This window comes from Trypanosoma grayi, assembly GCF_000691245.1.
Source record: "Trypanosoma grayi strain ANR4 Tgr_133_V1, whole genome shotgun sequence".
NCBI classification, from domain to species: Eukaryota; Euglenozoa; class Kinetoplastea; order Trypanosomatida; family Trypanosomatidae; genus Trypanosoma; species Trypanosoma grayi.
In genome coordinates this window covers 17,623-29,597 of record NW_008825752.1, presented here as the reverse complement: position 1 = coordinate 29,597, position 11,975 = coordinate 17,623, and the positions used below count along the sequence as shown (strand labels likewise).

The following is an 11,975-nucleotide window of genomic DNA, read 5'->3' as shown; positions in this document are numbered from 1 at the left end:
AAAAAAAAAAAAAAGAAACGATTACCATTGAAGGGAGAAAACTATGACAACAAGAATAAGCGAAGTCGCAGGAGACCAACACCACTCGCGGCTTGCCATCAAAGCATCAGAATAGTGCCAGGGACTCCTCGCCTTCTTCACAAAGAGAGTGAGACAGGAAAGGGCATTTGACATCGACGCACACACACACGCACGACCATACACAAAGAACAGCACACAGACACACAGACACCGCGACGCACCAAGAGAGAAAGAAGACACAAAGATACTGCACGTACACCAGTTCGTATTGAGCCTGCCCCGTAGTTCACATATCTGTCTCGGTCCTTTAAAAAAAAAAAATTTGAACAGACCACAGCAGACGAGAAGCACGGGAGTGAGACACACATACAAAACAACCTGGTGCAGGAAGGATAACGGCCAAACCTCGCGAGGCATCATTCCTCCTTGTGCGGTGTGGGTCGCCTTAGCGTCACGACGCGGCCGATCCCACGCACGTATCGACTGCCCTTCGCCAGTGTTGGCGTCTGATTGGAGGGCAGGCGCCAATCCCGCCCCACCATCTGCGCGTGACTCTTATATTTGTACCGCTCCGGCGCCGACCCCCCGCGCAGCTCAACCTCGCGGATGATCGCAAGCACATCGTCTGGCAGCGCGATGCCCGTCTGCGCGGCTATGTAGCGCGCAATCAGCGGCGCATTGCCATCACCCGCGACGATGAGTGTGTGCGCCGTGCCGTGACGACCGGCACGCCCGGTGCGGCCAATACGGTGCACGTACGCGTCCGTATCGGCGGGAATGTCATAGTTAATGACGTGGTCGAGCGCCGGCACGTCGAGACCTCGTGCCGCGACGTCAGTGGCACACAGAATGCGGATGCTGCCCTCCTTGAAGCCTTGCAGGATGGCCTCACGCTTGCGCTGCTTCATGCCACCGTGCAGACACTGCACCAAATCTGGCGGAGCCCGCAGCGCCCGTTTAAGGTTCTCCACAAGCTGCGTCGCAGACTCCTTGCGGTTGGCAAACATAAGCACCTGCTGCCGTTTCGAGATAGCACCATCGCTGTAGAGCCTCACAATGGCATCGATACGCTGCGATGCATCCTTGAGGGCATACAACCGCTGCGTGATATCCGTGTTGGTCTGGTGTGCACGATCCACCTCGAGAAATACGCGCTCCGGTAACATAAAACGTGCAGCCAAGTTTCCAACAGTGGCGTTCCACGTTGCGGTCCACATTGTAGTTTGACGTGGTCTCTTGTGCTTCTTAATGCTCGACATGATAAACTCCAGCTGCGGCGCAAAACCCAGCTCCAGCATACGGTCCGCTTCATCCATAATGAGGAAGTCGATGCGCTTGAGACTCACAGCCCCAGCCTCCACAAAATCACACAGACGCCCAGGCGTTGACACGAGCACGTCACACCCACCCCATCGCTGGAGGTGCTGCAGCTGTTTCTCACGGTCCTGGCCGCCAAAAGCCGCCTTCACACGCACCGAATTCATAGACAATTGGGAAAAAACGTCTCGTGTCTGCTGCACTAGCTCCCGCGTTGGGCAAAGTACCAGCACCTCGGGTCCTACCAGCACTTCCGCCGAACCATTCGTAGGGCTTCTGTTGCCGTCATTCCTCCTGTTGTTGTTGGTGTCGTCGTCGTCACTATTGCTAAGAGTTGGACGTGTCGCGAGGGCGGCGAGGGCCGGCAACGCAAAGGCTACCGTTTTGCCACTTCCGGTCGGCGCAATACCAACAACATCGCGCTTTTCCATGAAGAGCGGAATGGCCACGGACTGCACAAGAGTTGGTGTTGTGTACCCGGCCTCCTCAAGGCCCTTCCGTAGCCAGGGTGGCAGGCGCGCGGCGATCTCTGCAAATAACAGAAGACGCTCAACGACGACGGCATTGCGCATGTGATCCCGCACAAAGACACGACCCTTGCTGCCAGTTCCATTCGTGGTGGACTTGTCGTGTCCTGTGCCTGTCAACTCGTCATTCTCCTCCACGAGAGAAGCCTCCTCAGCGCTGGTGGCTCCCCGCTGCTGGTCTTCCTCTTTTCCACTATCTGTTGGACTCTGTTTCCTCAAAAACCGCAGCGGTGCGGGCCCCGGGTCAACCTTGAGCTGCTGCTGCGATGGGGGTTGCTGGAATACAGCGGACGGGACGTGCTCAGCAGCCCTTTTCACATCGGCGGTCATCGCCATGGCGACGGCAGCGACGCTCGCCACTGTCGCCCGCTCCTGACGTGGGTCTCCCTCAAAGAATTGCCGGGGGTCTGCCAGACTTCCGTTGATGTTCATGTTGTCGTTACCGCCACTAGTGCCAACGCTGTCGCTGTTGGAGTCATGTCCATCACGCGCCGTCGCCTCCACAACAAACGCTGCAGGGTCATAGCTGTGGGTCGTGGAGCTGCTGAATACACAGTTAGCGTCATTGACAGAGGCACGGGTGTCTTCACCGTATAGTTTGAAGGGGAAATCGTTGCTGGAATAGAGCTGCATAACTTGCTCACTCGCAGCGCCATTTCGGGTCACTGGGGATACGGTGCCATGCGCTTCCTCGCCGCCACCACTGACAGAGGGGAGGTTGTGGATCATTCCTGCCCTTGTTGTAGCCGCAGTAACATTTGCCTTTGTCTCCGCTGCCAATGAGGCGTCATTGCCTGTATGGGGTGGACCCATCTTCAGAGAGCGAAGCTGGTGGCGATACGCGAGATGATGCCCAAGAAATGCGGCGCCGGCAACGCGGCCGCAGTTTCTGAGAATACGGCAAACATCCCACCTACGCATCTTCGCAGCCGAGACAGACTTGTTGCGCCCTCACTGCCCAAACCTTTTTTTTTTCGTGCTGGTCCACACAATGAAGAAAATAGAATGGGTGTGTCCGAGCAGCCCAAGGCGAAGGGCGCGTTCCTATCTTCAGTGGGTTTGCAGAGAATGGCACACCAATAGAGTGGAAAGGGGCAAGCCTACAACAACAACAACAAACCCAATGGAGGAGATGCAGCCGTGTGTGATATATGTCTGCGTGCGCCTGTGTGAACGACTGAAAAGGGACCGGGAAAAGGCCACACACACACACACACACACACACACACACACAACAAAACAGCAAGAACGCAAAACAGATGCTCAGGAAAACAAACGGACGTGGCCATGTCGCTGTGGTGCAGCAACAAACCAAAGCGGCGCCCCTTCATTTTGCCTGGGATCGAGTCACACAAAACTTTTTCGTCCCTTATGCGTGTATGCGAATGACTACGTTTCCGTTTGCCGGATATGACCATATTGGTATATATATATATATATATATATATATATATCTTTGCCCACTTCTCTCACTTGCTCTTTTTCACTTCGATTTCTTACACCCTTCTACACCCCTCCACTTCAACACATCAGCTACCGAAGTTGTACAACGGCAGTCCTGCCGCACTGCCGCTACCCGAGTTCTTCGTTGCAGAATCAGAGCCGAAGTTGTACGTTGGCAGCGCTGCCGGGCCGCTGCCCTTCGCGCCGTCAGCCGGTTGACTTTCCGAGCCAAACGAGTACATTGGCGGCTTCACAGCGCCAAACTCGGCAACTGCCTGATGGAAGGACGAGTCATCAATCTCAAAGGTGATCGGCTTCGTGTTGGCAACGTCCGGTGGTGGTCGGAAGTCATACATTGGATCGTCATCGATGGAGACCACCTGAATAGCCGGTGCGCCACTCGAGGCGAGCGCGTTCTCCTGTGTGCCGCTTGCGAAAAGACCGACTGCATAGCCTTTCGTATCTGCCGCTTCGCCATCACCGTCTTCTGTGGCACCGAAGTCAAACACGGGGAGTTTCGGCTTGTCTTCCCCTTTCCGTTGCTCATGCTGTGGGCTCGATTCAAACATATCGCTTCTCAGACCCGCCATGAATGGGTCGGCGTGCTTTTCTGCCGGCTTCGCGCTGGTCTCACCACTTTTTGCCTTTCTCTCTTGGCCGTCAAAGTCGTTCATTGACGGAAGTCCCGTGGCGCCGAACAAATCTTCCCGTGGAGGCTTTGCCTCGCCCTCCGCGTCGCTTGAGGTGCCCGAGCGGGCCTGCGTGGTTGGTTTTTCAGCTACATTCGCCAACGCCTCCATGATTTGGCGTCGCTGCTCAGCATTGACCTCTTTCTGAACTGTCGCCGGCATAGCCGGCGCCTGCGCAAACAGAGTTGAGAGGTCGGTGCGAACATCCTCAATGGGGGGATTTTTGCCACGCGCCCATTTTAGCACGTGCTTGGCAGCGACGGCTGTCATGCGACGTATCCTCTCCCGCAACTCCTGCTCCTCCGAGGTGAGGGTGCGAAGGCGGTCACGTATCTCCTTTACCTCGCAGCCGATCGGGGTGCTGCCAATGCCTTTCCCACGCACCACATCCTCAAGCGAAACGCGCGACCTTATCAGCAATTGAATCTGCGACTGCAGCGTTTCAACTTTGGTCAAGATGGCGCATAATTCGTTCGTCACGTCGGCACGACCCTGCATACGTCCGAGGGCCTCCTGCTCCTCCTCCAGCTTACGCACCTGTTGCATCAGCGTATCTATACGGGCATTAATGCGCTGCAGCCGCTCCCGCGCAGATTCTGTGTCCGCTATTGCATCCTCTGAAATATCATATGTGAGGGGCACCCCACTGGTAACGGCCACCTGACGCAGGTAAGCAGCGACTTCTCCCACGTAGTTCGCGCGACACATGCGGGAAAGCGCGAGGAACTGCGCCGATACCACGTCCTCCACGCGCTGCGTCACCACAGTTGTGGCCATGCCCTCCACACCGGTAAGGGCACGCCGCCGCTCCTCAAGTTCTGCAAGGCGCCTCTGCAGGGGAGATTCGTCACTTTTCCCCGCCGCACTTTCGGCACGGCGGCGCTCAAGCATCGCCTCGAGAGAGATGAGCAGCGTCATCGCCTCACCACGTGCCATGTGCTTTATCTCGCCGTTTCCCCGCAGATTCTGCTGCTGCTGCTGCTGCTGCCTGGCCTTTCCTGCTGTACCCACCGGCGGCGAAGACGACGCCGATGAAGACTGGAGGAGGTTGCCGAAGGAGAGCGCGGCGTGGCCCTCAGGGTACAGCAGCACCGCCACCACCATCTGCGCGGGCGTACCGTACATGTCGAAAGTCACGCGCCGAGTGGCCGACGCGGTGATGCTGCGCAGCCCGAGCACCTCGGAGCAATCTAGTTGCGTTTCCCCGACAGGTTTGCGCGGGCGGCCGCGCGTGTACTCCTCCACGCGAAACGTGATCCACTTGGGCAGGAAGCGTGGCCCACCGCTCTTGAAGTGCAGAATCGCAGCACCCTCCGGCATCGGGCTGAAGTTCACAACGCCGTCCTCCGCGATGTAACACGGAGTGGAGCGGTACGTCTCGCCACGACGGTACGTGATGGTGTACTGCTGCCCGTTAGGCATGGAGGTGCACTCCAGCGCCAGCACCTTGAAGCGGACAATGTACGTTTCAGGCATCGGGCACCAAAGCACGTAGCGACAGCAGGCACGCTATGCACTCGCTTTTCCCTTTTCTCTAAGCACTCAAAGCTTGGGCGGTAAAAAAAACAAAAGAGGAAGAAGAGACAATAACAAAAAAAAAAAACTGCAAGACAGCGCGTCGCCCTCTCCCCAGAATGTGTGCCGGTGTGTGTACAACGCGTGCACATGGGCGCGGCGCCACCACCGGTGACGGAGAAACACACAGAGTTGTGGCACGCGTCACGCCAGCGCCAGGCCTTGCAGACCTTCAAAAAGGCCTCCGCTTTGATTCTTCATCGTCCCATCAGAACATTATTCGCCGTTGCTTGCTTTTTTTTTTTATCCTACCCCGTGCTGTTGTCGGCTTCATTCCTCTTTTTCGTCTCTCTCTCTCTCTCTCTCTCCCTCCCGCCCGCGGGCTCTCTCCCGAACGTCCACCGGCGCGGAAGGGACAAAAGACGGACAACAACGCGGCGCACACACATTGCGTGCACGCCACAACAGAGGAGAAACAGAAACACACGTAGGCGCAAAGCCAACAACAGCAGCAGCAGCAACAGCAAAAAGAACGAAAAACAAAAAAAAAAGAAGAAAGAAGAGCCATAAGGATCTCCCTCCATGAAGCGTTTGCATCTGCACTTGGTTGCGTGTGGGTCCGTGTGACCGCGCATCCGCCGTGCATCGCCGCAGGAAGAGGGCCTGCTGATGACTGCGGGCTCGTGATGACGAAAACAGAAAAAAAAAAGAATTTCCCCAGATGAAATAGACAACACACAAATCGCACAAGAAGGATACACAGAAAGAAAAAGTAAGAAAGAGGACAGAAAGAAAGATGGGTGGGTGGCGAGTGGGATTTCTCCCGTTCCTGTATTTACTGCCGTTTTTCCCCTCCTCTTGCGTAGTTTCAGGCCCGCCCACCCAGCACATCAAACCTGTGTCGTTGTTGCTGTTGCTCTGTCGCCCCCCACAGACACGCAGGAGGAGAGGTGCCAATATGTAGAGAGAAGCAGACACAAATGTCTCTGCTTCACTGTCTTTTTTTTTCCTTTTCGTGATATTTTCGCCGATTTTGTTTCGCTCGTTGCTTCCCCCCCTGTATTGGCGTAACTGCTGCAATTTCTCGCTCATTCTCTCTCTTCCTCTCCTTCGCTTTCTGTTGTCTTCTCCTTTGCTTTGCGGGGGGTTGGGACACACGCTTCACGTCGTCGGATGACGACACAGATAATCATTTCGTCTATGCGGAATATATGTATATACACGCTCGCACCTTCTCCTAAAATCAACATTTTTTTTTTCGTTTGCACACAGACCACAAAGAGGCCATGCTTTGGGGGCTTCTCCCACTTCTTGTTTCCCCACCAAGTGTTTTGGCCCGTTTGTGTGGTGAGTGCCGCTCGCAGAGAGGGGGAGAGGGCACTTCTGCGTGCACGTGTGGTTGGATGCTGCTCATATTTACAAACCACATAAAAACACATATTACACCACATTCAATCCACACTTTTTTCTTCTTCTTGAGGCGTGGAATATGCCCCTTGGATTCCCCTCGCTGAACATATATATATATATATATATGCGGGTAAATAGATTCTTGCTCTTGCTGATAATAATAATGATAATGGAGACAATGCCATTATCGCTGCTGTCGAAGGACGATGTGATGCGTCTTGTCATTGACCCCCACCCGCCTTTTTATCCCTTTTTTTTGCGTCACTCAATCACACTCCGCTCTTATTTCGCTTTTCGGTGCCTGCCTCTGTACAAGACATGGCCCCGCACATTCAACCTTTCGTCTTCTCACAAGAGCTTGGGTAATTTTTTTGTCGCCTCATATTTTTTGTTGTGTTTTTTTGTTTATTTTATTAATTGTGCGTATCAGCACAATTCACCGCAGCACCCCGAACAGCGACGGCGGTGTGTCGGTTCTATGCACGCGCGTGCGTGGCCCCTGCCACTGCACAGCGGAAGAGAAATACGGGGAGGGGCGGAATAAAAACAAAAGAAAAATACTGAAAACAACCAGACAAGTAAGACAATCAAAACAACAAACATACACACTAGAACAACAACAACACACAGAAACAAAAGCGTGATAGAAAAAAACGACAAAAACGGAATGAAGCAAATTACCACCATTAATTAAAAAAACGATGGGGCAACGTGCGCATTTCGTTTTCTGTCTACACTTTACTTCTCATTTCTGCTAGAACTGATGTTTCCCAAGTGACACCCTCATTGTTTTTGGCTGCTTGCTTTCCTTGACCCAACCCTCCCTCCACTGCCCTGCACCACCGCTCGCCCCCGCACGTTTGTAGAACATTCGGGGCTCAGCACGCACACACGCGGAAAACGCCATAAACAAAACGGAAAACCGAAAGAAAGACGCGCACGAACAAGGAAAGAAGGAAACACAAAAAAAGTTTTTTTTTTGAATTATTGGGAGCAAAACACAAAAAGAAATAGGAAAGGGAAAAATGTGAGAGGAGAGGGGGGAAAGATATATATAAAAAAGCTCAGTAGCAGGCTCTATGGTTTTTGCGTCCAAGCTGTCCACTCGGGTATCCACCGCAGTGGCCGGGGGACGCAGGCGCAAGAAAAATTCCCAACACACGATCACACACGCGTACAAAGCACAGCGAGGGAAAAAGTGAACCGGGATGGTGATTGTCGCTGGTGCCGTGGTAGGGGGGCGTGGAGGAATTCTTTTGCGGGTCTCAACAAATGCATGGGTAGAAAAAAAGGGGGGGGGGAGATAAGAGGGGGATTGTATGCTACTCATCAACACACACACAGAAAAACTAAACGAACGTGAATTCTTTCCTTTTTTGTCCACTACTGCTCTGGCTGAAGCGAGGAGTCGACATCAACTTCCTGACTCCGCTTGCTGTCCTTCTTCGCACCGCCTCGCCTGCGGTGTTCCCTGCCGTTCTTGCGGTGGGTGTCCTCATCTGACGTTTGCCGCCGCTGCCTGCAGTTCACCTCCCAGTTAAGCTGGTGCATCCAGATCCGGCACTGGTACTGGCGGTTCAGCGCACGCAGAAGGGATTTAAACTCCACGTAGGAGTCGCTGCAGTACGTGAAGGTCAGCTTCTTGCGGTCGAACTGGAAGACTGCACGCTGCACCTGCAGCGGCGTGCGCATGTTCAGCGAGTGAATAGCGGCCTTGCAGAAGCGAAGCGCCTCTTCTTCCAGCTGATCCAGGCGATGAAAGGCCTCAACTTCTTCTGGGAGAGCCTCGCGAAGCACGTGCAGCGGATGTTTTTCCTTCTTTTCATCCTCTGTGTTCTTCAAGGAAGTCAACTCGCTGCGCGCAACAGACACAATACGTCCCAAGTCTTCTCCACGATCGCCCTCCACAATAACGTAACGATCTACAAGCTCTTCAGCTTTCACCACGGCACCAAAGATCTGCGGCACATCGTTTACGATGAATACTTCATTCCCCAAACGCAGCTCCACATTCACTTCGGCAAATATGACACCACGTACGACCTTGGGGCGACCATCAACGTACATCTTGTAGAGGTTGTTGCTCCGCTTAATTGGTGTGGAAACCACCGAAGTACCCGTGTTGCCGCAGGAGATAGTGCTGTCACTTAGGTTAACCGCCTTGTCAGCAACACTGCTCGTGTTGGCACTTTCCGTAGGCTCCATGGGTATCTGATACGACGCCGACGTCGGACCTGCGTAAACCGAAGCAATGCGCTGGGCGTAATAGTACGCAGATGCGTAGACACTGCTTTCATATGCTGCTTCATCCATGTACATGGACTCATCGTAGGTGTATGGTGCATACATATTCCACGGAAGCTCGGAGGGGACAAACGCAGGCGCATTGGGATTGGGCTCATGCCGCTTCTTCTCCTTCACCGTATCCAACGTAGTGACGGGCGTCAGGATGGCTCGGCAGTACGGATTGTGAGCATGCTTCTTCCTGATCACCTTCTTAAGGTCAGTGTTCACTCCGTTATTGGCCTTGTTTGCCTCCTGAATGGCACCAGCGGTGCAGTCTGCAAGGGGAGCAATGTACATGCCTTCTGCTGCTTCGTTGCGCGCGCACGTAAAACTGGTGAAAAAGTTGGAGTGTGTTTTTTGACCGGGACGAAACCACTTCGTGGATCTATTCCAAAACAAAGCAGAGAAAGAACGAAAAAAAGGAAGAAAATAACGCCCCCACCCCTCAGACACGCAGAGGAACACACATGGCTCTGGTTCCCCACCGGAAGGCACCATAATAATAATGGAGTAACCGCAAAAAAAAAAATGTTGCAAAACAACAAGCGGCTTCCAATGCCTCCATGCTCATTCTACGCCTTTGTCACACGCCAGATGCGTACCTTGTTGTCATCACCGCCCGAGGCCAACAGGAGGCCCTTGCCCTCACTTTCGTCACTAAAGTCTCCGTTTGCGAGCGCGGAGAACGCGACGCTGTTCACATCGGATTCGTGAGCGCACGGCACTTCTGCCACAACAGAAACATGAACCTCATCGTACCCCCGTGATTGGTGCAGGCCCAAAAGGGTCAATTTGTTGTCGCCACTGCCACATGCCACAAGCGCATTGTTGTTGAGAGGCGCCCAGCACACCGAGTAGACGGAACGCTCCGCAAATCCTGTGGCGGAAGCCACCGTGCGGAATTTACCCTCCCCATTGCGGGACCAAAATGAGACGCTCTTATCGTCCGAGCAGCAGCATACCAAAGGTTGGTAGTCAGGCTGCTCCCGTGGCCTCTCGTCCTCTCGATCCTCACGTAGTGCGTCGATTGACTGTTCGATGGGTTGCACAGCAATCGACCACACGGTTCCCTCGTGACGTACTAACGTCTGAAAGCAGTACCAATCGTCTCGTCGGTGTGACTCTGCCCATATCTTCACGGTGTTATCATACGAGCATGACAGCAGGATCGGTTTCTCACCTCCCCCGGAGGGGAGCATCCATGCACATGCCTTTACGTCCTGCGCATGTCCCGCAAGAACACCTGCACATTCGAATTCATTGACGTCAACGCGATCCCACACCCACACTGTTCGGTCACGTGAGCATGTCGCTAACGTGTTATCGGTCACCCACATCACACACTTCACTTCACTCTCATGCCCGTCGAGGACAGCCTCCAGCTCGAACTCGAAGCACCCTGGGTCGTCCGAGGGCCGTTTCCACACCGTTGCCGTTCGGTCAAAGGAAGCACAGGCAATGTACTCGCCGGTGGGACTCCAGGAGACATGCCGAATCGTTCGACTGTGCTCACCCTTCAGAGTGCCAATACACTCCCACAGGAGACCCTGCGACTCGCCATTATTCATCGAAGCATGCTGTGAGCAGCTCCACAACCGCACTGTGCCATCGCCAGAGCACGACGCCAAGACATTTGCCGTTGGACACCACGACACACACCACACACGATCCGTGTGACCTTCCAAGACTGCGACAGGGTCTAACTGGAGAAGAGGTGGTGCATCGTGTGGCAGATTTAACGGAAGCTCTTTATGAGATCCACTACTCTTTTCACCACAAGAGGTAGTCTTACCAGATTGCTGCATTATCCGTCCTTGACCTTTTGGCAAACCTTTGGCAAGCAAGGAGAGACAATTCATTACCAAGTAATGCGAGAGTTGCGCATAAACAAATAAAAACTGAGTCCCACCACCTTACAGCAGGCGACTTCCGCTGGAGGCCTCTCCCTTTAAGCGAAACATTCTCTTTAAACGATTGTGCCGCGGAACACAATGCGGTATTCCTTGTGCCACGCATTACACACAAACACACACACATACACACACACGAAGATACAAAAATTTTGCACCAGCACGGCCACCAAAAACCTCAACTACTTTTTTAGTCGCTCTCATCAAATTGAAACGCCCGTACGCTGGTGTCAACACCAGCCGCGTAAAATTTTGCTTTATTTTTCTGTTTCAGCTTGTTAAAGTTCTTTCCCTTAACCCGCATCATCTCCTGATTCTGGCGCAGAATCATGTGCTCTGCCCCCGGACGGTTGTCCTTCACCTCTTCACTGTGAAAAAAAACTTTCGTCGGATCAATGCGCTCAAAACGTTTTAGAGTGCCGTTATTTTTACAATTGTTTTTTCCGCCATCACGGGTTTCTTTTGTCCCACTTCCGTTGGGCCCTCCCACCGCTGGTGTGCTTTCAACCCGTAGGCTCTTTCTTCCCGGCTCCTCTACATCACTGCTATCAGCTTCCGGGGCCCGCTTTCCCACGGCCTTCCTCACGGGCTCGTCGTCGTCGTCGTCATCAGAGGAACTTTCAGGGGCCGGGGCCTTTTTTGCTGCAGGCTTCATTGCAGGAGACGCCTTGCCCTTTGCCACGGGTTTCCTCACGGGCTCGTCGTCATCGTCAGAGGAGCTGTCAGGGACCGGGGCCTTTTTTGCAGCAGGCTTCGTTGCAGGAGACGCCTTGCCCTTTGCCACGGGTTTCCTCACGGGCTCGTCGTCATCGTCAGAGGAGCTGTCAGGGACCGGGGCCTTTTTTGCTGCAGGCTTC

The 11,975-nt window shown here is 53.8% G+C and overlaps 5 protein-coding genes across 5 annotated transcripts; all 5 read right to left on the bottom strand.

Annotated features, from left to right (window-relative positions):
* Positions 1-437: 437 nt before the first annotated feature.
* Positions 438-2,786, bottom strand: DQ04_01331130 (ATP-dependent DEAD/H RNA helicase; the record flags this gene model as incomplete). The annotated part of the gene is made up of 1 exon (XM_009310581.1): positions 438-2,786. One exon carries the CDS (start codon positions 2,784-2,786, stop codon positions 438-440), a length of 2,349 nt encoding a protein of 782 aa, XP_009308856.1.
* Positions 2,787-3,394: 608 nt separating this feature from the next.
* DQ04_01331120 (hypothetical protein) lies at positions 3,395-5,473 on the bottom strand (the record flags this gene model as incomplete). The annotated part of the gene is made up of 1 exon (XM_009310580.1): positions 3,395-5,473. The coding sequence occupies one exon, from the start codon at positions 5,471-5,473 to the stop codon at positions 3,395-3,397; it is 2,079 nt and encodes a 692-aa protein (XP_009308855.1).
* Positions 5,474-8,305: 2,832 nt separating this feature from the next.
* DQ04_01331110 (PSP1 family protein) lies at positions 8,306-9,505 on the bottom strand (the record flags this gene model as incomplete). The annotated part of the gene is made up of 1 exon (XM_009310579.1): positions 8,306-9,505. One exon carries the CDS (start codon positions 9,503-9,505, stop codon positions 8,306-8,308), a length of 1,200 nt encoding a protein of 399 aa, XP_009308854.1.
* A 275-nt stretch (positions 9,506-9,780) lies between these two features.
* On the bottom strand, positions 9,781-11,013 carry DQ04_01331100 (putative WD-repeat containing protein; the record flags this gene model as incomplete). The annotated part of the gene is made up of 1 exon (XM_009310578.1): positions 9,781-11,013. One exon carries the CDS (start codon positions 11,011-11,013, stop codon positions 9,781-9,783), a length of 1,233 nt encoding a protein of 410 aa, XP_009308853.1.
* Positions 11,014-11,308: 295 nt separating this feature from the next.
* DQ04_01331090 (hypothetical protein) lies at positions 11,309-11,773 on the bottom strand (the record flags this gene model as incomplete). Its single annotated transcript, XM_009310577.1, has 1 exon — positions 11,309-11,773. One exon carries the CDS (start codon positions 11,771-11,773, stop codon positions 11,309-11,311), a length of 465 nt encoding a protein of 154 aa, XP_009308852.1.
* Positions 11,774-11,975: the final 202 nt, after the last annotated feature.